Source organism: Hemitrygon akajei, chromosome 1, assembly GCF_048418815.1.
Source record: "Hemitrygon akajei chromosome 1, sHemAka1.3, whole genome shotgun sequence".
In the NCBI taxonomy this organism is placed as follows: Eukaryota; Metazoa; Chordata; class Chondrichthyes; order Myliobatiformes; family Dasyatidae; genus Hemitrygon; species Hemitrygon akajei.
The window spans coordinates 202972652-202998344 of NC_133124.1; the positions used below are offsets into that span (position 1 = coordinate 202972652).

Sequence of the window (25693 nt, forward strand, 5' to 3'; positions counted from 1 at the left end):
CTACTCTATAGATTTGCTGAGTACGTGCACAGGGAAAAGACACTCAGGATTGTATGTCGTGACACAATATACTCTCTAATAATAAAATTTACTTTGAACTTTGAACATGCACTCTTGATCTCTCAGTCTGCCTTGTTGTGACACCTGCACCTTATTTGTCTACCTGCACCACACTTTCTCTATAACTGTAACACCATATACTGCATTGTCTTGTTTTCCTTTTGTATTAGCTTGATGTACTTACTTACGGAATGACCTGGATGACATGCAAACAATAGCTTTTCACTATGTCTCAGTACATGTGACAATAATACTGTAAACCAATTACCCCCTTCAACTCTGGATCATCGAGAGTACCAGGTTTTAATCTTTTTTCAACACAAGTGATTGAAGTGAAAGTATCTATTGTTTCTTATGACAGTTTCAATAGCTCAAGTCTCATTACTTCCACGACAAGGCCAGCTCATCCCATAGGTTGAACATATGAGCACAGGCACATACTGAATATAAGCTCGTTACTGAGGAATTTCAGCAACAGGGGCATCAGCAAAGATAGTCAAGAAAGGAGATTAAAACACAATACAAGATTTATTTTAAGATATATGCATCAAAACATTATTTATTGGGAAAATGAATCACTTGGATACATTACAATGTGAAGTATAGATACAACGTTGTCATCAGCAAGACTCCCCTTTAGACACTAGAATCTGTACAAAAATACTCTGCTTTGATTTGTAGCTTTACTCTGCTCAATAATGCTGCAAACATTCACTCTTCTGCACCATTAAATGCAAACTACTGAAAAGCATGCCAGTATGTGTTCTGATTGCAGAAACTAGAAGCTGGAGCATCTCTCCTTTCAGGGGTTTAACACAAGCCTTCAATTTTTACAGCAGAATTGAGTTTTGGCCAGAAGGCCATGATAAAATCTGAGAAGTTGGGAGGGGTGGGGGTGAGATTGTATGTTACGCAGTTGCGCCTCCACTACTTCTGGAAATATATTTAACACAGGACAGGGATTTTGCTTGGCAGTGTCACACCACGTGTGATAGCTTACACACTTAGGAAGCATTAAAACAGAAACAAATCCTCAGAGGGATAGAAAATAGTTAAGGTGCACTCTAAATGCCTGAATTGGAGATTACAGAAGCAGTATTCAAGTGGAGAAAGTGAAATAAACCATAGTCTGTACACAGGAGTGGGCAGGAGTGAGAGAAACAGAGAGGAGAGAGAAAGAGGAGAGAGAGAGGCGAGAGATAAAGAAAAAGAGGAGAAAGAGGAGAGAGAGAAAGATATATCTATATACACACACACACACAAATAGAAAGAGGGAGAGACAGAGACACACAGAAAGAAAGAGAAAGAAAGACAGAAAGAGAATGAGAAAGAGAGATACTGAAGCTTTGACAATCACAGTAAAATCAAAGCAAATCAAAGTGTCTTAAAGCAGTTATATATTTGCAGTCCTAGTTTTGTTACAAAACCAGTGTAGAGTTTGTTTCTTGCACTGATCTTAGTAGACCCTTTAAATGAAACCTTTCTTTTATTTAATTAAAACACAACACCTCCCTTGGTTTAGGTTTTGAAAGGTGCTTGTAACAACAGACATCACATTACACTAGAATTGCACAATACTGCAGCTGGAATAACAACTCACAATTGTATATTTTTACTTGTATGAATATAAAACCAAAAAAAAAGGAAAAAAAAACTGATCTTTAAGAAACCTACTTGTTAACCCACAATGGTTAGAAACTACAGTTACACAGGTTGCATAGGTTGGAAACACATCAACCTCAGTGTGGAGAGACAGCATTTTTACAGGCAGTTCAAATGTACATGATCCCAAATGGGAATCAGAAAAGCAGAATTAGTTCTGTTCGAAGCAAAAAGAACAAGGAAATAAGTACAAATTACAAAGATAAGACTTGGGGTTACAAACAAAGACAGACATTGTTGATAACAAGAAAAATGTCACTTAGTGCAGTGTTTGAAGGAATGTAAACAGAGCAGGAAAGTGAAACAAAATAATGCAACATCAAAAGGCATAAGCTTGTATTCTGAACTTAAAAATGTATCAATTGCTATAGAATAAAGCAATGTGTATAACATTAACATTAGAAACTCATTCTTCAGTAACTTTTCATTATGGGAATGATCTCTATCAGGAAGCTTTTCATATTAAAAGAGATCAAATGTATAACATAGTTTCCATTGATACCTATTTTGATTTCTAGGTTCTTGTCATTTCAATGTGGTGGGTTGTTTTGGAATTTAATGTGCCAGCTGGTAGGAACTCAGTAGTGTGCCAATAACAGCATTGCTCTGTGGACCGGCCAACAGTGAGATTTTGAGCAACACACTGTTTTCCTTTTCAGCTTGCCCCTGTCGTTGGAAAAGAGCGTCAGTGAAGTGCAGTGTATTGCATAGGAGGAAATAGAAATATGTAAGCACTGGCTCATGGTTGAAAATTTTCTTAACAACTCTACAATTGCAGTGGCAGTGTTTGGCATGTGCAACATTTAGACAGACAGCATTTATATGGCCAGGGTGATTTCGCTGCTGCCCCACCACAGTGAGGCCAGCAAGAAAATCTCTTTACGTCAGAACAGCAACAAGACCAGTGCAAACCTTTGTTCCACATAACACATTGTCGATCTAATCCATTGTCACCTATTTAAATGGTGCCACCACACAGGTCAGAATGCACGTTTTGTAGCAGTGTTATATATTAACATGTGTTGGTGTTACCAGTCTGACCTGACAAATGTATCATTTGGTGCACTGCAAGGACAAACAGACTTTGTTGTGTTGCAAAATCAGCATTAAGGGTGAAGGTTGGAACTCATTTTCATAGACTTCAGCTATATTGTCTCCCCAACAAAGCACAGCTCAAATTACATGAAACACTGTTATGTTCAAAATACATTTTCCTTACAATGTCCAATTTTGACCATACAATTGGGATTATTTTTAACACTACTAATTTTTAATCAATTAATTAATATTTAGTAGACAGAAAATGTAGTATATTTACAACTGGTATGAAGAAAATGGCACAGAAATTAATTCTGTACTGTCTGAAATAGCAGAGTGCATCAAAGTGCCTTTAGAATGTAAATTGATAGTGTAGAGTTTATAATTTTTGATACCTCTCACAACTTGCACTGTATAATTGATGCGTATTTCAGTCATCCAATCAGCTGAGGGGAGGGAGTGTAAAGAGTTGTGTGGAAAGGACAGCTGAAGGAGTCAAGTGCCATACCAATGAAATCATTAAAGTCTGATTCAGAAAAAAGCAGCACCTATTGGAGTGGAAGTCATAAAATATCAGTTGGGATATTCAATGATAAATTTATTTTGGATTTCAAATTGGCATGAACAGCACACATGCAGAGTAGGTCATTCATGAACGCACCACTCATCTGTTTTCCAATGACAGATTAATACATCATATGTATTACGTGCTGGATGGTGGGGTGGCAATACATCTCTAACAAAGGAGATACAAGGTGCTCCTTCCCTGCGCTGCCTGCAGGTCACCCTTGTGCAAGGTGTAGCACCCGCTTAGCCTCCCGATCAGGGTCACGTGAAGCCATGGGAGCGGGTGGTGGATGGTTGCATGAGCAGCCGGTGCACGTCACAGGTCCTAGTTTTGCAACCATTGATGCCAGGCAGACAAACTCTGAAAAGTTTTGATAATGGCTGGGGTCACTTGTCTTGTAAAGACACTGCCAGAAGAAGGCAATGGCTAACAAATTCTGTAAAAAAAAAATTGCCAGGAACAATCACAGTCAAAGACCATGATTGTCTATGTCATACAACAGGGCACATAATGAAGACGATGATGATGTATTATGTGCGGTGTAGAAGACAAAGGCAAATGGAGATGTTACTAGGAATTTCTGCTTGTGACACTGGCTTAGTTGGTCTTGTTACCGGTAGTTTTTTTTTAAAATATGAGAACATCAGGAAAGATTTCCTTCATCATCCTCAAAGAAAACACATAAATATTCTTATGCTACAGAGCCATTGGGCAAATCCAAAAGATGCCATTGTGAATTATTTGGAATGAAAGGAAGCTGTTAAAGATGCTTCTGAAAAGAATGATTTTGTCTTATCAACACAAGTTATGTCTTTAAGAAGTTGTTTCGTTATTTTAGTAGCAAGATATGGTAAAACATGATGCAATGAAACTTTCATAAAGCCTCATGTTACCTTATTTCATTAGCTAGAGCCTTGTTGAATGAGTTCCATTTTTATAGAAGTCCATAAGTTGGAAAATACATAAGAATCATTCGATATGGTAACCATACTTTCACAGTATTGTAATGAATGCCATCAAAAGCATTTAAAATGGATAAGATAAAACTAGCTCTACCATTTGTAGGAATAAATGTATATACGTATGAAGGACTTCTGTATTTAATATTACTGGGAGTCCTTTCATATCTTGGGTTGTCCACATGTTGGTGTTCTTAACCCAGGATGGCCTCTACATGAAATTATACTGAAAGGAGATGTGAGGAAATGGTACAAGTGTTATTTGTGGAGAGCACTGAATGTCTGCAACAAATAGAGAAGTGACCGCAAAAGCAAGCAATGCAAGAGCTTATGATACTTTAAAAACTCAGTCCATACTTCTCACCCTCAAGATACAGATATAAATAGGACAAAATGTTTTCCTCTGAACATTCATCCACCTTTTCAATTGTGATTTTCATGAACCAAACAGAGAATTCCTTTTCACTGTGTCTCTTCCTATTACATTAAATTACTAATAGAAATCCAACTTTGAAGTATAATTATTGGTCAAAGAGTCTCATCACTAATATCTTCCATTATTCAATACTGTGGACATGTCGAAGGCAAGCTAATCTGTAATTTCTTGCATATTAAAGTCAGCCGACAAGAAGTCACTCTCTGTTGGAATTTAAAGTTGGTCAAAAGTTGAGAGTCTCTGGATACAGATAAAATATTATTTTCACACAAAATTTGTTGACAGAAGTCATTAATACACATATAATCAAATACACTGATTTAGTGCATCATATCAGAATATGAAATTTAACATTTATTGGATAGGATTCTGAAATTCTGGGGATTTGAGCTACTAAATTCTGCAATTCTATCAGCTGATTGAAGTTCCTGATTTAAGTGACCAAAAATATCATTCCTTTTATGATAGATAATTCCTGTTGCTGTATAGGAATGCAACATTCATAAGTTTAAATCTTGATAATAATTCCACCGGGTGAGCCACGATTTCATAGACAAAACTGAAGCATTGCAACAAACACCACAACAACAGTCTTTAACTTATTTTGCTCTGTGGTGAAGTGTGGCTGTTTTGTACAGCCACCTGCATGTAGTCATCAGTGTGGACCTTGAACACTGAGGACATGTCCTCTTTCAGGTTTGAACTAGAATGGGAGGGCTGGAGAAGTACTAATAAGGGTAAAAATCAGGAAAAAAATGTGTCTTTTCAAACCTTGCATAAACACAGAGAATGGAAGAAATATTCATCAGATCACATAGTATTCATGGAGACAGGGAGGTTTCAGCTTTTCAGCCTTCCATAGCAAAAATGCTTTTAGCAGTGGCATCATACTGCAGCTGGTAATATTGTGAAGTATGACCTTTTGAAAGTGGAGGCTAGTGAAGTGGAACATAAGGACATTGGGAATTCTATTGGTTTTGACTTCTGACTATTAGATTCCATTATTACATTAGATGTCTCAAATTGATCATATCTTCAATCTTCCAAACACCATCAACTGCAGTAACGTAATCCCTCTTCAGATCTTTTCTATTCACCTCTGGCTTTCAACACAATTTTCTCTACACCAGTGCAAGAAAGATCATGGGGACATAAGCTTCAAGCATAAAATTTGATGACAGAAGCCATTAATGCAAATATAAAAAAGAAAGAGAGATCTAGGGATATATGCACATATTTCACTGGAAAAAAAAAGCAGGACAGGTTAAGAAGGTGGTTTAAACATACACACACACTTAATATTCCAGTTTTATAAAGAGAGGCAGTAGAGTCCAAGAACAAGGAAGCCATAATAGTCCTTCATATAACACTCGTTTGGTCACAAATATATCTGCTTCAGGATGCCAGGTGTGAAAGCCTTAGGAAGGGTGCAAAGAGGTGATTCCAGAGATGAAGGACATTAGTTATGTGGACAGAGTGGTAAAGAAACAGGGCAGGTTAATTGGAAATATGATGCAGATAATTAAATTTTGAAGGATATAGACAGAATCAAGGAAAAGAAACCGTTCTCTTTGGCAAAAGGATCAAAAACTAGGGAACATAGAAAAAAATTATTGTTAAGTGAATATTAAAAAATGCACAGCTTGTTGTTAGAATTTAGAATGCATTACCTAGTAGTGGTAGTAGATTCAACTATAGAACTCAAAAACAGAGCCAGATTATTATCTGTTAAGAACTTGGAGGGTTATGGGGAAATTTGAACCACTGAACTGTTCTTGCATCCATCCTGTATGGATTTGACAGGTCAAATAGTCTCCTTCCATGTTATAACCATCCTGTGATTCTGTAATACTTGACTGAAAACACAGTGCAAGAAACATCAAGAGTATTGCTGTTCATGAATAAATAATCTGCTGCAGCAAGCAATCGAGTGGAGGAACTCAGCAGGTCGAGTAGCATCTGTGGGTGGCGGGGGGGGGGGGGGGGTTGGTTTTGGTGGTGTTTGGGGTCAAAACACTGCACAGAAATCAGGTCCTGATGCAAGGTTTTGACCCGAACCATTGACAATTCCTTCCACCCCCACCCTCCACCATAGTTGTTGCTCAGCTTACTGAGTTTTCTTCAGTAGACTGGTTGTTACTTCAGACTCTAGCATCTGCAGTTTCATGTATCTACGTAATCTGTAGGTGTTGCACAAAATTAAGCTTTGTTCCTTGCACTTTTTTCTCAAAACAGTACAGTTTTAGGTTAACTTTTTGTTTACTCCAATCTTATTTCTTTTTCTTATCAGTTTCATTCAGATTTTTTCCACAAATCACTATTTTTTTCTCTCCAGATAACCAGCTCTCAAACCTTTTGATGCCAACTATTTTCAAAGGCCTTTGATAATTTAAAAAAAGTTCTGTTACTTGTGTTTTGTTCTGACATCTTTGATTATTTCTTGATTATGCATTGAATTGTTTTATCTCAAATTCTTCCATTTTATAAAATTAGAGCTAAAGAGAAAAATCATAAAGAGAAAACACTCTCCAGCATAGAGAGAACTGCTATACATTATCTATTGTAAAGGGACAATCAACACCAAATCATTAAGGAGCTCAAGCAGTAGTCCAATCTGCTTCTAGACTATAGAAGCAAGTGAAGTGTGGAAATAGGGTCTGCCAGTTGAAAACTCCAGAGTTACTGCACCAACCAATCATCTTCCACAAAAGAGCCTCTAAATATAAAGTGCAATCACAGCACCCTCCAAAGTAAGCAAGCATGTAGGAAGAAAAATTAGGCAATTTAACACAACCAAACAATTCATTTTGAAGCACTGAGAAAAGTAAAATACCCAACATTACTTCTTTTGAGTATCCTGGTTACAGTAAACCTCTTCTTTCCCCGCTATTTGAAATAAAATTTAACATATCTGCAGAAGCACTGTGAGACAGTGAACTTGATCAGTCACATTTTGAATAGTGTCAAAAATTACAAGAAGGTCACATCACTTTTGGATTATAAGGCAAAGCATGTCTTAATTCAGTTTAGGTTATGGTTATTTTCTGACAATTCTTCATTTCAAACCACTTAATTTAAAGAATCACTCAGTAACATGATTAACCATAAAGCTGGCCTGCTTTTAAATCAATACAACTTCAAAGAAGGGCAAAAATGTCATTTTCTTTCAATGAAAGGGGGAACAAAAGGCATCACAACTGCAGATAAAGATTTGGAATATTCAAAACTAAATGTTATTGGAGATAAGAGTGCAAGGAAGGAAGGCAGCAATGAAAATTCTTGCCTTTTATGAACAATTTAAAGTCCTATTCCTTCATAAGATTCTTAAAGAAAGTTAAGAAATAGACTTCACTGAGGAATTAATTGGATCCAAATTTTCCATGGTCCACTGCAGATATCAACCTCCACAAATGCATCAAAAATCCCTATTTGGTGGCTCTTCGTTATACAGTACATCAGAAACAGTTTTCAACGTCTTCAGAGGCTGTATTGATAACAATCTTTCTCTATAATACAAGGATGGGTAATTTTGACTTTCAGAGAATTTCAACATGCATCAAATCCAGATTTGGCCACATCACAGCTACTTCTCTGCTAACAGGGTTAATACATTTTTGCTTTTTCAATCTAACTAAACCCACAGATTTCGTCTGTGGAAGTATTAATAGTGTCAAGTGCCTAGTAATTTCACCAAAGTAAGGATGCATTCAAGAATATACTGATTATTAGTGATTGCACATCAATCCCTCATTCTAACACTGTTAGTTTTCAACATATATTGTTCAAGACTTGCAGTTCAATACGAAACCATACAAATCACACTCCTCTATCCAACAATGCCTTCACTGACTTGACTTATTAAGGGAAAGTGTTCCAAAAAGATCTACCAATCTTTCCCAGTACATTCCCCACTAATTTTTCCATGAAGAGATTGACTTAAAAGTATGTAAAAACAAAATTCATTTTGTTTAAAAGTTGGAACAAGGAAAGAAACCATAATTGTTTGTTTTAGTTTCACACACTCTTCTTCAAGTTAAGTTAGTGCCTATCAATCCATTCTCGGCTTTCAGAATTTACTTTGAAAAGGACATAGTCTTTAAAAAAAAAAGACTAAGTTTGATGGAAATGGAAAAATTATATCAATTTCAAAGTTGGAAAAAGTCAAAAAGGTCATGCTCACTAGATAGGACACATAGCAAAATAAAAATATAACTTATTTCCTCAGTCAGTGAAACCTTGTCACAAGTTGTATGGGAAATCCAAGGGAGATGAAAATGCCGGTGCAGAGGGCTGCTGAACTTAGCGTGCTTGCTGGGCCTTCCTACAGGTCTATCAGTTGATCCACAAGCAGTAAAGACCTAGCTAAGTTGGGAAGACTGGATTCAGAGCTCCCACTGTTGTTTCTAGAATGACCACCTGGAAGGGTAACACAAAATGATTTACATCAGGAGGCACAAGGTTTTACATTATAGGTTTAAGACAGCAGAATATACACAAGTGCAAAAGGCTGTGCAAACATTTAGAGGTTTTAGTTGGCCTCTTGTGGCATGATGCAAGGGCACTATTTTTTATTGTGGTTAGAAAGTGCAGAGAACAAAAATGCTTGCAGGAATAGCTCACTCTTTTCCTTTTAAAAAATAGAATCACAGTCTTGGCTTTTCCTTATATTGCCATTATCAATATATTTTACAATGCAAGCTTTCCTTTATTAATTGAAACATAATGCATTTACAGCTTACTATGATAGTGCAATAGCAGCTCCACCTGAAGAAGACTCTCTGCCCAAAAGGTCGACTGCTTATTCACTTCCGTACATGCTGTCTGACCTGCTGAGTTCCTCCAGCAATTTGTGTGTGTTGCTTTGGATTTCCAGTGTCTGCAGCATTTCATGTGTTTATGATTTCCTTCTCCAATGGAAACTGTATTCTAAGTGAACACTTCCAATATAAATTTAGGCCAAGGACTGTATCATGCATATAGAAGCTGGTGTCAGTAAAGTAAAAGGCTTGTAATCTAATTGATATGCTTTTCCAAATATGTAGTTATTTTTAAACTATACATAAATATCAGAGAACTGCTCTGGAAGATATAACACTGGCAGTAGGCAAGGGGAAGGCTTAAGAAAAGCAGTTTTTAAATAAAATAATGCAAGGATTATTTCAAAGTACATTTGACTGCTGAGTGAATTTATACTGAATGATTGTTAGCTTCAAATGGTGAGAGTTTGTAAAGCTGTGACATCAAAGTCAATTGCAGCATACTTAATGCAAAACATGAAAAAATTAAATTGTAGTCTGCTCAAAGTAATATGTTCAAGCAGGTGAAGATATTATTTGAGAAGATGCAGTATCAATGTCTGGTTCAGGCTGCCACTTCTGATTCTATACTTCCAAATGGACTTAAATTTTTTGTCGCACTTTAAACAACCTCAACATATCCCAAAGGGCCTTACACGGATAACGAAATATTTTTGAACAATTTACAATTATAGAACTGTAGAGTACAAAATTGACCCTTTCAGTCCAACAGGTCCATGCTACGCTAACCTAACTTTCCTGCACATGTCTACATATTCTCTAATATGAGCGTATGTACAAATGTCTTTTAAATACATAATATCTGTGTCTACGACCTCCACTGGCAGCGTGTTCCAGATTATCACATTGTGTGGAAAACCCTCACCTCAGATCACCTTTTAATTTCTCTTGTACCTTAGTTCTAGAGTCCCATGCCCTTGCTAAAACTGCATCCATCCAATTTATGTCCTTTAACTTCATAAACTTTTGTAAGGTCATTTCTCAGCTTCCTATGCTCCACTAAGAATAAACCTAACCTGTCCAATCTCTTCTTATAGCTCCAGCAGTCCATTCCACCCAACATACTGGTGAATCTCCTTTGCACTCTCTATTGCTACCACATCCTTTCTGTAGTGTGGCAACTATAACTACATACAATATTCTAAGTACAGTCTAATCACTTTTTTGTATAGCTGCAACATGATGTCCTAACTCTTATAATCAATACCTAGGCCTATGAAGACACATATACAAATTAACTTCTTCACCAACTTATTCACCTGTGTCTCACTTTCAGCAAGTTATGTACAGTACTCGTACCCCAAGATCCCTCTGTATATTAATGTTCCTGAGGTACTTGTCAGTTATTCTATTTATCCTATGAGCATTTGACCTCCCAGAGTTCATTACCTCAGACACAATTTCATCTATCCCTGCTCCTTCCAACTTTCCAGCTGATCCTTATTCTGTGACAAACCTCTTTGCCATCTACAAATCCAACAATTTTCAAGTTGTCTGAAAACTTACTAATCAGATCACTTACCCCTCCTCCAAGTCATTAATATAGAGTACTATGCAAAAGTGATGTATGCAAGACATTCAGGAATGACCAATAAACCAATTATTTGGAATCAAATGACCTTGCCTGGTGTCTCAGGGCTGGGTGTGTCTGCACCCACACTACCCCGCACCCCAGCACTCCTCTGCCACCTATCCCACACCCCCCCCATAGCCCTCCACCCTCACCATTCTCAACATCCTTTGCTCCTGACAGATTTACGGAATCGCTCTCTGCTCCATGTTGATAACATACACAGTTTGTCGACCACATTTCCAAAAATGTAATTCAAATGTAAAAACTGTAATTCAACCACTAGATCACCTATTTAAGATTTGTAACATAGATTTTGGTCAGGATATTGGCCGATTCACCCTGCTCTTCAAATAAAGCTAAGGTATCTTTTATGTCCATCTGATAGGACAAGCAGTTTAACACTTGATAAGAAAAATTGCTCATCCAGATATGTACTCTTTCAGTATAGCACTGAAGTAACAGTTTGGATTAATAGCTTGAACCTCTGGTGGTTACCAGTGTGTCAAGTCTGAGTTTTGAAAGAATGGCTTCTTCTCTTGGAACCAGTCGCCAAAGTGATGTTTATTGTAAGGTGAAATTAGGTTAAAAAAAACAACAAAATGTATTCCTTTCTGCATTATTTGGTTTTGACATCTTTGTAAAAAATATTACCCTTATCTGAAGCCTTGCTTCTTTTTTTTGTGAAGTACATGGGGAACTACAGATCAAAATGTAACGTGGAAGGTGGCAGGGATCATAAAAATCCATTGTAATGAAGTCATAAACAACTGGGAGTCATCATTCTATGGGAAATTTAAAATTTCATTTAAAAAGCCACTTTGATATTGAATAATGAACATTTAAATTTTCTGACTGTTCTTGACCTCACCAGCCTTTTCAAATGATTCATTTGCAACTAAATGAAATCCCATCCAAGCAAAGTTCAATATGTTTAACGAATTAGATGCCTTTTTTGGTGGAAGAATTTTGTACAGGATTGCCTTATAAGGGGTCCAACAACAAGGGAAAATATGAAAACAGAGCCTTGCACTGGCCAGATGAATATTGTCATGCCACCTTACTTCCACTTTGCACCTCATAAAGGCCACCATACCTTACAGAAATAATTCCCTGTGCTATGCTTCCCCACGGAACCAGCTCAGCCTATGCAGCAAATCAATGTGATATTTTGTTACTTGCTCACTTTACAACCAAATCTCACTCTGATTTGCTTGCTGTCCATTAAGTGGCAAGAAATATTGGTAGATATTTATTAGTCAAGGCCCAATTAAATTAACTTGTTACTTAAATAAGTAATGAAAAGATAGTTTATGTTACTTCAAGGTACTGTTCAAATGAGAACCCATCAATTAATTAACTTTGCTCTCTTTTTTGAGATTGTGAGAGTCAAGAATATTTAAGTAATATTACAAGATATTCCAAACTCTAGCTCAGATTATAACAGTAACTTAACAGCATTTTTCATTGAAAGAGAGGCACTTCTGGATAAGAGCCATTCTCCAAGGCCATCTGGCTTTGCTTACAGTTAGATTTATTTTATCATCTACGAGACTCCGCATCCTTGTTTTGGAAGTGTGGTTCTTTAGGGACACTCCAACCTTAAACCATATTTTAGAAAGTTGAAAACTATAATACATCAAAGTGACAACAGATTGGAAGTCATGAATGTGGTGGTGGATCAACATTTTAGCCAGGGTTAGAAACCAGAAGACAGCAGTGAAGGTGGGAAAGAAGGGTACCACCTGGAGAGCTGAACAAACCCAGCACTAACAAGTCTACCTCCTGTGGCAAAACGTCTTCTGTAATTATATGTTCTATATCACACATCATTTGAAATAAACTTGGCATTTTGAATGTATAAAGAATAAATTATGCTGAATTCCCATCTATTAGAAAATTGTGCATTATAACCCTAGTCTTACAGATAAGTGCATTACCTCTTCTATTTATTTGTGCAGAGCAAATGCTCCCAAACTTTCTTTTTGTGTTTCCACTACATTACTCCCACCCCCGACACAAATACTTAACGTCTTTGCAAATTAAAATTTATTTCTATAATTGCATTCCCTTCTACCTTCCCCACACTCCTCCCTGCAATTGGAGATAGGGTGAGGAGACAAGGTCAACTCCAAGTTTAAAAAATAGGCTGCTCAGCACTTTGGTACTGCTCAAGGCTGCAAATAATGCTATATAAATCCTTAGTTTGGAGGTGAGTGGCAAAATCTGGGGAGAGTTGAGGAAAACACAAGGAAATTTTTTTAAAAAATTGAACAGTATAATATTAGTTTAATTGGGTGCTTGTTGGTCAACATGGATTTGGTAGGCCGAAGGCCCTGTTCCCATGATGCATGACTCTTTAGAAAAGGCAGAATTAAACTAGATTAAGCTTTTAAAAAGCTTAATTAAGATGGGAATATTTGTGTCGCGTCATTGTGGGGCAGAATTCATATTACAATTACTAAAGTGAAGCTTGCATTGTTTTCTTCCTGTCAGTGATGGCAATGAAAGTGCATAAAATTTTCAACAAAGGAATTAGAATAAGACAATAGCAAATGTTTCAACTGAAACCTTACCTTGAGAATTTTTTGACAAGACAGGAATGGGGTCAAATTCATCATCTTCCACTTTGTCATTTTTTATAGAAAGATCAAAGTCTGAGATGAGGTTAGTATCCTCTGCAGCATGTAAAAGGGAGGCATGGACAGTAAGAAGCAAGATTTTCAGAAAATGTTAAACATTTAACAGAAAGCAGGATTAAGTTGAGCAAAGTTAGTTTTAGAAAACAGGACACTATGTGAGATATATACCTTCCATAATCTTGAGCCAACCATACAATGGGCATGGAACAGAAGTTTTGTAAGTGCCCAATACAGTGCACCAAACAACGCTTTGTTATGAGCCTTTTTGTTTTCAGAGAATCACAGGTGCTTCTCAGTGTTGTTGTACTAATTTGCAAGTATTGATTCTAAAACGACAATTTTGCTCGCTTCTGTTCTTCCTCTTCCGTGCCTCCAACTCATACAATGAGCAAGAAAAACCTCTGTGCACTTAGTTCACCACATTTCTTTTCAAATGGTGGACTTTAAGAAGAAACAATGGAGAGTTATAATCAGAACAATCCTCCCTTCTCCAGAATTATCTGTGCCGGGGCACTGCTTAACCCTTGGATTATTGCAGATTCTGAAAATCTCGTTAACTTTTGTAACAACTGCACTCAAAGTCTCATATGTTTGTTTTCTGCCAATACAACATTGCTTTGCTATAGTCGCCTAAAGTAGGGGAGGAAAACTAAACTATTTACAACACTGGACCAGAACTTGCTGCTAGCAGCAAACCAACTTGGCTCACTTCAACAATTTACCATTCATCATTTTACCAAAAACTAACCAATTTACCATTTGCAGAACCCTAACACTGATTTTCTGAAAGTTGTTATCACAGTCCAAAACTCCAATGTCCTGTGCATTGGCAGCAGAATCTTGAAATAGTGTCCATGGAGACTAGGTGTTATGGGAAGAGGGATGCCAAATTAAGCTCCATTCACAACACAGCTGCAAAATCACGACTGCACGTGCTTTGTCACCTGTTAGATGCTCTAATTTTGTGGATTTTGAGTTTTACTTTGGATTGGACTCTGTAGTTCACATTATAACATGTTTCTGGTTTCTGGTTACTCCTTTTAACATTGCTATTTTGGATGATTTTGAATCAGGGCACCCTACAGATAATTAACAACACAGCTCTAGATCGAATGAACTGAATTAGCCTGGGCTCTTTTGACATTGTGCTTATATTCTGTGTTCTTCTATCGTTTTTTTCTGTTGCCGTTTGTGCAATTTTTTTTGCACGGGGAGGGGCCTATGTTTTTCTTTGAATGGGCTCCATGGTTTTCTTTGTTTCGTGGCTGTCTGTGGGGGAAGACATATCTCAGGGTTGTATATTGCATATGTACTTTGATAATAAATGTCCTTTGAATCATTGAACATTAATTATTGTCTCTGATATTCAGAAATATTTAAAAATATCAAAATCAATTAAACAATTAAGTTTTAAAAATATTAAAATATAAATTAAATTATTTTAACATAAAAATCAATATAAATTCTTAATCAAAAATAATTGTAGTTGGTCTTTTCCCTTGCAGGTGATCCTTTCCTTCACCTCTCTGGTATTTCCAAGTAAAGTCTGACCCAGTAACCAAACTCCACCACAGCAATGCTTTTAAACCAAGGAGTGGCTGAGATCTTCATATTTTTCAAGTTCCTTCATTCCCCATTAAGGATTAAACTTGCACATTCCCTACAGGAATTATGGTTGCCTAAAGTTTAAAGGAGTGTTCTAACAAGCCAAACATTACCTTCCAACTACATCTGTTTGATCTAGCCCAGGTCTCTTAGAGTCCTTCTCACTGCTGGTGTCTTAACCTTTTTCTTAAACCCTTAATTGCTTATCATTCTGCATTAATTCTGGTGGATGGTAACAACTTTTTACCCAAGGGTAGGTGGTACAAGACTAGGGATTGTAGGTTTAGGTTGAGAGGAGTTTAAAAGGGAGCAGAGGGGTCATATTTCCATGAAGAGGGTGATGATTATATGGAATAAACTGCCTGAGGAAGTGGTTGAAGCAGGTACAATAACATCATTGAAGAAGCACTTGAATTAATGTGGGCTCAATTGTAACATTTGATGGATGTTTGGATAGGTACATGAATGAGAGGGGTTTGGAAGACTATGGTCATGGTGCGAGTAGATGGGTATAGGCAAAACAGCAGGTCAGCACAGACTGTTTTTGTGCTGCACTACTCTGTGACAGATATATGGACGGCTGGAACAGGGAGATATGGGTTCAATGCTGGAATCTGGGACTAGCTGGGTAGATAATGCAGTTGGCATGGACGGATTGGATCAAAGGACCAGTATCTGCGTTGTATTGATCCATGACTCCATGATTACAATTCGAGCTGCTTAAATTTGGCAGGGCAGTGGGTTGAGGGAGCCATTGCAACACTGCTTCAAGCAAATTCTTTATTTGTGAGAGGGGAATTGTGTTCCTCAGAATCAGCAAGGAGGCACAATATTCCCATTGAGGAGACCACTTATACTATCAGACAGTTCTGATTAATTAGCCATGACTTTTTCAATACATGACATCCTGATTTTCATGAAACCTCAAGCTTTGAAACCATGACATACAAGGCAATGTAAATAACCATCCATGAACCAAGTATTTTGAACATATTTCCATATACCATATATATAATGTGAATAATGGATTGGCAAAGACACCAACATAGAGGAGTTCATCAGTGGATCTCAAAACAAATCCAACTCCATACATGATACAAACAAAATTAACAAGCTGTAAACAGCAGAGCCTAACTGATTTAAAATGCACTGGAAAATAGTAAAGTACCCACCCACCACCTCTGTTGCAATTAGTAAGCAGGTTTCCTTCACATCATCAGCTATACTTTGCATATGTACCGAATACAACCAAAGTTGCAAGAAAGAGTATGTGAACTCTTTGCAATTACTTGGTTTTCTACATTAATTATCATAAAATGTGGTCTGATCATCATCAAAGTCATAATAATGGACATCCACAATCTACCTAAACTAATAAGACACAACAATTGTACTTTTCTTGTCTTTATTGAACACATTGTTTAATCATTCACAGTCCAGGCTGGAAAAAGTATGTGAACACTTGTATTTAATAACTGGTAGAACCTCCTTTAGCAGCAATAACCTCCACCAAATGTTTCCTGCAGCTGCTGATCAGACTTGCACAATGGTGAGGAGGAATTTTAAATCATTCCTCAATAAAAATTGTTTCAGTTCATCAATACTTCTGGGATACGTTGCAAGAACAGCCCTCTTCAGATCATGCCCACAGCATCTCAATGGGTTAAGACCTGGACTCTGACTTGGCCATTCCAAAACACAAATTTTCTTCTTTTTATACCATTCTGTTGTTGATTGACTCTTATATTTCAGTTCAGTCTTGGTGCAACATCCAACTTCTATTAAGCTACAGGTGACAGACTGCTAGCCCAACATTCTCCTGTAAAATGTCTTTATACAATTTTGAATTCATTTGCTCTCTCAATGATTGCAAGCTGTCCACGCCCTGAGGCAAAGCAGCTCCAAACCATGATGCTCCTTCCAGCATACTTCACAGTTGGGATAAGGTTTTGGTGTTGGTGTGCAGTGCCCTTTTCCCTCCAAACATTGCAGAGTGCCTTACTGCCAAAAATTCAACTTTTGTCTCAGAAGCATTGTGGAACATCCAGGTGGTCTTTTGCAAACTTGAGACATGCAGCAATTTTTTTGTGTTGCAGAGCAGAGGTTTCCTCCGTAGTGTCCTTCCATAAACACCATTCTTGTTCAGTGTTTTTCTCATAGTGGAGACATGAACAGAGACTTTAGCAAGTTCTAGAGATTTCTGCACGACTTTTGCTGTTACCCTTGGGTTCTTTTTCACCTCTTTCAGCATTGCATGTTGTGCTCTTGGTGTGATCTTTGAAGGGTGCCCACTCTGAGGGTGAGTAGCAACAGTACTGAATTTCCTCCACTTGTAGACAATTTCTCTAACTGTGGACTGATGAACACACAGGTCTTTAGAAATACTTTTGTAGCCTTTTCCAGCTACATACATTTCCACAATTCTTTTTCTACGATTTTCTGGAGGTTGTATTGATTGAGGCATGGTGCATATAAACAGATCTTTCTTGAGAACAGCAGGCTCTGTCAGTAATTTGACTTTGTGTGTCTCTTTTTTATAGGAAAAGGCACCTCTAAATCCAAACCTCCAATCTCATCTCATTGATCGGAACACCTGACTAGCTTTTGTAGAAGACATTACCCCATACTTTCTTGAATCTAGACTATGATTTTTCAAATGGTGTCCTCAGTATTGACGAGAAGTGCAATTGTTTGTGTGTTATTAGCTTAGGCAGATTATGTTTGCCCATTGTTGTGACTTAGATGAAGATCAGACCCCCATTTTATGAGTAATTAATGAGGAAAACCAGGTAATTGCAAAGGGTTCACAAACTTCTTCTTGCAACTGTACATCACATGATAACCCCAGGTTAGGCTGAGGTGCAGATAATGTGAAGGGATACCAATTAGGTCATTCTTGACAATCATGCAGTTCATGACAATATGTGTTAATGGTGCCTCAAATTTAGAAAGGTGTGCTGAAATTCTGGGTTTGAAGGCTACAATCATATTTTTTCACCAGCTCAAAGAACGAAAGCCTAACTGAAATAAAAAAACAAGGTTTCATTTCTGAAATGAGAAACTAAACATTAAACATGTGGCATTAAATGGGACAGTGAAAGAACTGGTACATGCAGGTGTTACAACTACAACACATTCACAATATGCTGGAAGTCCTGCACGCAGAGAGCAGACCATCATGGCTCATTCACATTTTTAAGTGGTGCATTCTGGTATAACTGAAGCAGAGGCCTAGCAATAAGAAGTCTGTGACATAGCACAAAAATCAGCCACTTCGTCTATTCTTTCTCAGAAAATTTCTTCTATGTTAATCCTGCTCCTATTTGTACTTTCCCATGCATTGACATCCTTGCCATTTTCTCTGTTCAAATATACATCCAAATCCGTTTAGAAAGTTATTGGGGAAATTTCAATGCTGAGATCGGCAGCATATGTGCGGTGGATATTCCCATAACTAGGCAATTTGCAAGTGGAGTTGAATTTAGGCTTTCAATCAGCAGAGCACCAACTGTGGTATTACTAGGTAACTTGGCTCAAACCTTTTGCAAAAAACTGCAAACTTCCCTGTTCTCCAGATGGGCAATTGACCCACTGAGCTTGCACTGGTTAACCTGATGCAAATACAGTGAGCCCTGAGACCAGTGAAATCAATGTGAGAAATTGGTTACCTGGTGGAGAACGGTAACTATATAATATAGAACCTTCACTTAGTTTCTTTTGTACTTTATATGTGTTTTATTTGTATTTTTAAAAATATATATTTAAAATTTTTTGACAGAAACTAAGAAAACGTGAATGATTCTGAGTGTCAAAGACATTCTCAGATATTCAATTTAGAAAGGTTTATCAGCAAGAGGGACAAGTCCTCACTGCAGTACATTTCACTGCCGCTAGTCACTTGTAACAGGAGAGGCTCTGTTGCTTGATAAGGTGGAAGGCTGTAGCCTGGATGATGTTATGAGAAACAATGTGAAAAAGAGTTCGAATGAAGATGAACTTGAGATAGTGACACAGCTGTGCCATTTTTGAATCTGATCCAACCACTCTATAAGCCAATGCATTCAGGTCAAATAACCTCATGTATAAAAGCCCCCATTTCCTATATCCCTCCTACTCCCACCCATTTCTAAATTGGCAAATGTAGACCCATGGAATTGCAGATATATACAAGGGCATCTTGGCAAGGGAAAATATTTGTTATGTTATGGCTTCTTGATTCCTCGTCTCTCTACAAATCCATACTAACAGTCTTCTGCATCCTCACTAGAAAAATAACTTGCAATGACTAAATCAATTATCTGTGCCCATGTGAGAGAGGCTCAAGAAATTAATGGACCTGAATATCCTCAAACTGATTTGCCATCTTTGATGAAAAGTACTAAGCTCACTCCCATTTTAAGTGGGTACCCAGGAGAGAACTTCATGAAAGCAGGGTCTAATCAGATCAGTGAGACACTGCACAATACATGGCTGTTCAAACACTTCTTATCCTCTCAATCTCCTCACTAACTTTATCAAGAAGGATTTACATCTCTCTGCTTTTTTCTCAATAAAAGAACTGACCAGTTCCCTTCCACCACACCCTCCTCTGTCTGGCAGAACTGGTCCGCATCCTCGAACAATTTTTCCTTTGGCTCCTTCCACTTTCTCCACACTCAAGGGGTTCCCACATGAGCCCCAGCTCTGCCCATCTTTTCATTGCCTATGTGAGACAGTCTATGCTCCAAGCCTTCCATGGTAATGCTCTCCACCCCTTTCTCCGCTACATTGACGACTGCATTGGTGCTGCTTCATGCACCTATGCTGAGTTCGTCAATTTCATCAACTTTTCTTCCAACTTCCACCCTGCCCTTAAATTCACTCAGTCCATTTCTGACATCTCTCTCCTTTCTCAATCATCCTGTCTCCATTTCTAGACACAAACTGTTAACCAATATTTTTCATAAACCTACGGATTCTTGACGATACCTCTTCCCACTGTCTCCTGTTTACCCTTTCCTTTCCAATCCTGAAGAGTCTCTGCCTGAAACGTCGACTGTTTTACACTTTCATAGATGCTCCCTGACCTGCTGAGTACCACCAGCGCTTTGTGTGTGTTGCGTTGGATTTCCAGCATCTACAGAATTTCTTGTGTTTATAATTTGCTGTTCAAATAGAGATTGCACTGAAATTCAGTGACATCAACTGTAGCATATTTAATTGCTGAACAAGCCGCGCATGATGTCCAAAAACCTGAAAAGTTACAAGTGTTGGACATTCCACTTTCAAAAAACGTAAATTAGTTTAAGGTTACTTTTCCTCCTTGCTGCTCCTTCTCTCCGCTGAACATGCACCAAGCCTCACCTGACACAAGATTAATCAGTGAATTCTCTGGTGTAATTGCTTTAGTGCTAATACTGTGGATCAGCCTGTCAGTCGTCTATTGTGGGAGCATAGTCGATTTGACAGTGATGATCAACCTTTGGAACTTCTGCAGTGTTGGACTATGTCCCAAATTTGTGCAAAGCTTCAGTTCGAAGTGAAATTGCAGCTTTTTTAAATGGAAATCTTGGGCTAATGTTTATTCAACCATTTAAAAAAAACACATAAAATTATATGGCCTGAAATCAAATTAATTATTGTGCTTGAAGTGGGAAAGGAAGCGACAGAACAGTATTTGACATTGGCTGTTACGGACCACACAATTCAATGAGGGAATTCATCACAGAGAATCAGGAAATCTGTCAGCACATGGGTCCATAGAGAATGCACAACAACAAACAAATCTATCTTGTGAAATCGTGTGCTTTCTATCCGAATTATAATGTAAGGCACTGCAGACTAGTCAGTTCAATTGATTGAAACAGTAATGAATAAAAGCCCACCCAGTACCACATCCACTGCAGCTGTCAGCTGTGAGAGACGAATAAAAATTGCTAAAATTTCAAAAACTGTGGCAACAACACAACTCTCATTTTAAATCAACATCCTGGTAACCATAGAAACGCTTCTCTCTTCTCTCACAAACCAATAGTTGAACATTAGCAACAATTATGTTTTAAATTTCTATCGTGCAAATTTAAGCATCTTTGATATACAAAACATGCCCATGTCCTTTAAATTTAAAAATGACTTTGTAACAAAGTGCTCATGGCAGACAGTACTCGGAAACATATGTTATTTCAAATACATTAAGAGGTCAAATAAACCTTGAGGTGGAGATGGGCGAGAGTAAGAGTAAGAATCGATATGAGAATTAGCAATGGAAGGAAACAAATCGGGACTGGACGTTCTTACCTTGCTTAACCTGCCCAGATGAAACTACAGGAGAAAATTCATCAATAATTTCAGTCACTGGATTAGAGAGGAGAGAGTAGTCAAGGATGGAGTCCTCTCCAGTGAGAGAATCTGAGCAAGGTTCAGTAGTGGCAGGTGCAAAGCAGAGAAGCAGAAAGAGGATATACAGCAATTGATTAGTAAAATACCCTAAAATCTGAAATGATGCTTTCTACAATTCATTTCCCAATACAAGTCTCCCCAGTGAAAAAAATACTATTTAATTAACCCATTAAATATACCTCTTTTGCAGCTTTATTCTGAACTGGGCAAAATAATTATTTCAAGACAACAAAAATATCCAAACTGTGTAAAATTTGATTGTTTTGCCTCTTCAATTCTCTTCATCCAATATCCAACATAATTGAAAATGCACTTCAAACTTTTAACAATATGATGTTTAGCAGCCTGGAGAACTTGACTGCAATTAAATACAACAGGTGCAATATTTGACAAGGCCTTTACATAATGGTAAGTGCACCTTTCATTTCACCTTACTGAAGCTGTTTCCTTAATTGATTCAACATAGTGAGTTATCACCCTCACATGACATATACTATATCAATTCAATACCCCTGAAGGATTATTTTTAACTAGTTTAATTGTAAAGGACACAATTTCATGCTCTGCTTTACTTTAATACCATACAGTTACAAGTTTGCTTTAGTTAAGAGGTGGGGTGGGGGAGGGGTTGGCGGGGAATTAAAAAAAGAAAAGGGGACCAGTGCCTCACTTCTTTCCTGCCAACGTAAATACTTAGTCACCGCAACTGTTCCACCCCACCGTCACCATTTGCAGCTTGTCAGTTGAACACAAAGGCACCTGTGTTTGGGTTTGAAGCTGCAGGTCCAGTTTACTTGATGCTGCTCATCAGCACAATGTATGAACTGCAGTACATGAAGAGTTGCACACTAAGCCTGTTATAAAGCAAGTTTTTTCTTTGTTACCCCATATACACAGACTTAAAAATGAAAGATATTATTGAAGAATTAGCTACTATTTTATTACTTGAATAGTTTTTATGGCCTAATGTGTACTAATTAAAATACTTCATCTATTTTTTTTCACCACCAAAACCTTACCACCATTACATATGTTAAAATTGCAAATCAATGCAGTAAACTACAGAATTAGGACATTAAACATAATCTCTTTACAAAAAAAAAAATCCCATTTAGTTCCACTATCCAGTTCATTGCACATGTCCCTGCAAATTACTTTTCCTGCAAATATCTATCCAACTCCATTCTGAAGCCCATTATTGAATTGACACCAATTGTCCCAACAAGTAATGTACTCCAAATCCCAATTATTTTGTGGAAGAACAATTTTTCCCATCATGTTTGTCATGTTAAATTATCTACTATCTCCTTGGCATTACAGAAAAGAACCATCAGGACTGTCACAGAGGCTGCTGAGTGAAGCTCCAGATCGTTACGGATCAAGAGATGTAACCAATGCTGTTGGGACACAAGCCAGGTCCTGATCAACCCTGGCTGGGTCACATGGGTGAGAATGACCTGAAACACCCAATGACCCCAGGGTACATCACTGATGATTTGTCCCAGTGCATCCTAGCATCTCACTAAACCCTGACCGCTTCCTAGCTTCTTAAACAGTATTTATTAATAACTGAGCATCAGCTAAAGAATTGAAGGAATCAATGACATAAAGCAGTACTTCTTCAACTTCCCACTAAAACCAGGGTAATATATCAAGATGAGTGAAGAACAGTTACATATGAATTAATCTTACTTATAGCAGTATGGTCAAAGCATTTGACTAGCAGCAGAACTATCTCACCTTCCTGGCTTTAGCACTGTCACTATAAACAGCTGCTTTTAAAATCTCAATAAACTCCTCTTTAGGCAAACATCAGATGCTCTGCCGCATGACTTAATCTATGGTTAGCCTGAATACTCCCTTCAATCAAATGCGATCCTAATACAGGATGCCAAACTAGTAAACCCACAAACCGAAGCTGAAAATGCTGAAATATTCAGCAGGTCATGCAGCTGAGAAAACAAAATTTCAGGCTGAACTTCACCAGCATTTTCTGTTTTTATTTCGGTCTTCCATCTCCTTTAATTATGATGGTCATTTATTGATAATCCCACATTTGATTCAAAACCAAATGTTTTACAACAACATAAACATTTTATAAAGGCCACCTTCTAGCTTCTTGGAAAAAGGTCCATGAAGCAAGAGCAGAGGAAGAAAAATGAGGAGGCAAAACAATGGCTAATGCACATTTGAGGAGAAAGGGAAAATGAAACAGACTTGTGCGTAAGCATTCCAACTTGGGTTATAAAACTTAGAATGTTTTGCTGACTCGAACACAACAGAAACAAGCACAAATTACTTGATAATGTAATAAAGGTAGGTGCCGAGATTAAATGCAGTGTGTGTACCAACCTGAAGTACTTGTAATGGCCACAGCACCCAAAGCTTCCACCTGCAGTGGTGCCAGTTGCTGAGGCTTTGAAGACTCAAATCCAGCCATGAGATTTCCCACCACTATCTCAGACTTCCCTTTTGAATCAGGGCACAAATAAAGAATTAAATGCAAGCAGACAATCAAATAATGTGAAGGTGGATCAAGAAAACGGCCATGCTGCCACAAAGCGTGAAGGAAAATGGGCAAAGCTTTAGATAACTGCACTCTTCATTACTATACTCTGTAACAATATATCTTTGGAGTATTGACAGAAACTTAAATACTGCAACTAAACTCTTCCACATAATTCTCAAAGAAATTTTAGTTTAAGTACTTCAATAATACTTTAAACTAAATTCTTTTAATCTCTTCAGAGCAGTACTCAGAATTATGTTTTGTTCTACTGGTTTAAATCAACAATTCACATTTAAGCTGGGGGAAGTAGAGATTTAGGGTTCTGTAATGTACCAGCACTCAGTGGCAGATTTCAAATGAATGCCAAATGAACACAGCCTATTTTGTGTCAAGCAAAATGATGCCAAACTAAGATTAATTTCAAATAAAGCAGGTGACATAGGATTGACACATGAATACATTGTTCTGTCATATTCTCTTCAGTGCTCTGCCACAGTAACTTGCGTTTCCTTGCTAGATAATTGGTAACACTGATAGAACAAATCAACTCTTCAATAAAACATGGTAACTTCTTGTCACAAAGGCAAATGAGAAGCTGCAGTCATGGCTCTGTCAACTAGAAAATACATCAAAGTGCCTATGTAATACATACATACCCCAAAGTACATGTATACAAACACTGCTGGAGCTGGGTGCTCCTTGAGACACTTAAAGGTGTATTAGAGAAAGGCGCAGACTGTCATAACACAATCACCATCTACAACAGGAAAATGGCACATGACGAACAGGACGATAGACAAGACAGAATGTGGCAGTGACAAAAACACAAGCACATTCAGTGAGAATGTAAAGAATAGGAACAAGAGAATTTTCAACTTCAACCCCTAGATACAGATGCCACCAGTTTTCAATAAGTGACTGGGGTTAACTAGTGAAGACTGGCTGCATTGACCGTTGTCACTGCCATACTAACACACCCTACCTTAGTGACGGGGTCTTTATTACTTTGCTGACATCAGGCCACTCTTGTACCTTTAACTTTGGGTAGACTGGTGAGCATGCTCTAATTTTTCGCACAAATGCCAAATAAAGGGGCCCCTCATTAGCTCCTTTTCTCTAAGTGGTGGGGGGGGGGGCATAGAATAAATAGGCACCAAATATGTCACTGAAAATCATCCATGTGCACAACTTTACAATTGTGACTTTCAAGGGCTCAGGTGGAAGGGGTTCAAAACTTGACAGGTGAAAATACTCCAGATTCCTATAAAATGGTCATGCATACTGAAACAAATGTACCCAGAGATTCTTTTACCATTGATATTATCCTCGGTATTCCCAAAGGGGTCACCAAGAGATAGAAGGTCAGGAAGCAGAAATGAAGTCTCAGGGGACTTCAGACCTTCTATGAGCTTTTCTGCGTCAAGAGGTGGAGAGAAGAACAATGAAATC

At 37.7% G+C, this 25693-nt stretch overlaps 1 protein-coding gene across 12 annotated transcripts in view; it reads right to left on the minus strand.

The window, feature by feature from the left end:
* LOC140734700 (AP2-associated protein kinase 1-like) overlaps window positions 1-25693 on the minus strand; it is a 132541-nt gene that overhangs the window by 14514 nt on the left and 92334 nt on the right. For 2 of the 12 annotated variants that reach the window (XM_073059057.1, XM_073059019.1), the window contains 3 exons: window positions 25557-25658; window positions 24088-24204; window positions 21634-21744 (listed from right to left, as the gene is read on the minus strand). The exons of 3 other annotated variants lie outside the window; for them this stretch is intronic. In XM_073059057.1, coding sequence (XP_072915158.1) covers window positions 21634-21744; window positions 24088-24204; window positions 25557-25658 — 330 coding nt within the window. Of the gene's footprint in view, window positions 1-182; window positions 9140-13686; window positions 13789-21633; window positions 21745-24087; window positions 24205-25556; window positions 25659-25693 lie in introns of those variants that run through there. 7 more of the 12 variants (XM_073059048.1, XM_073059029.1, XM_073059095.1 and 4 more) reach the window with 6 other exon arrangements.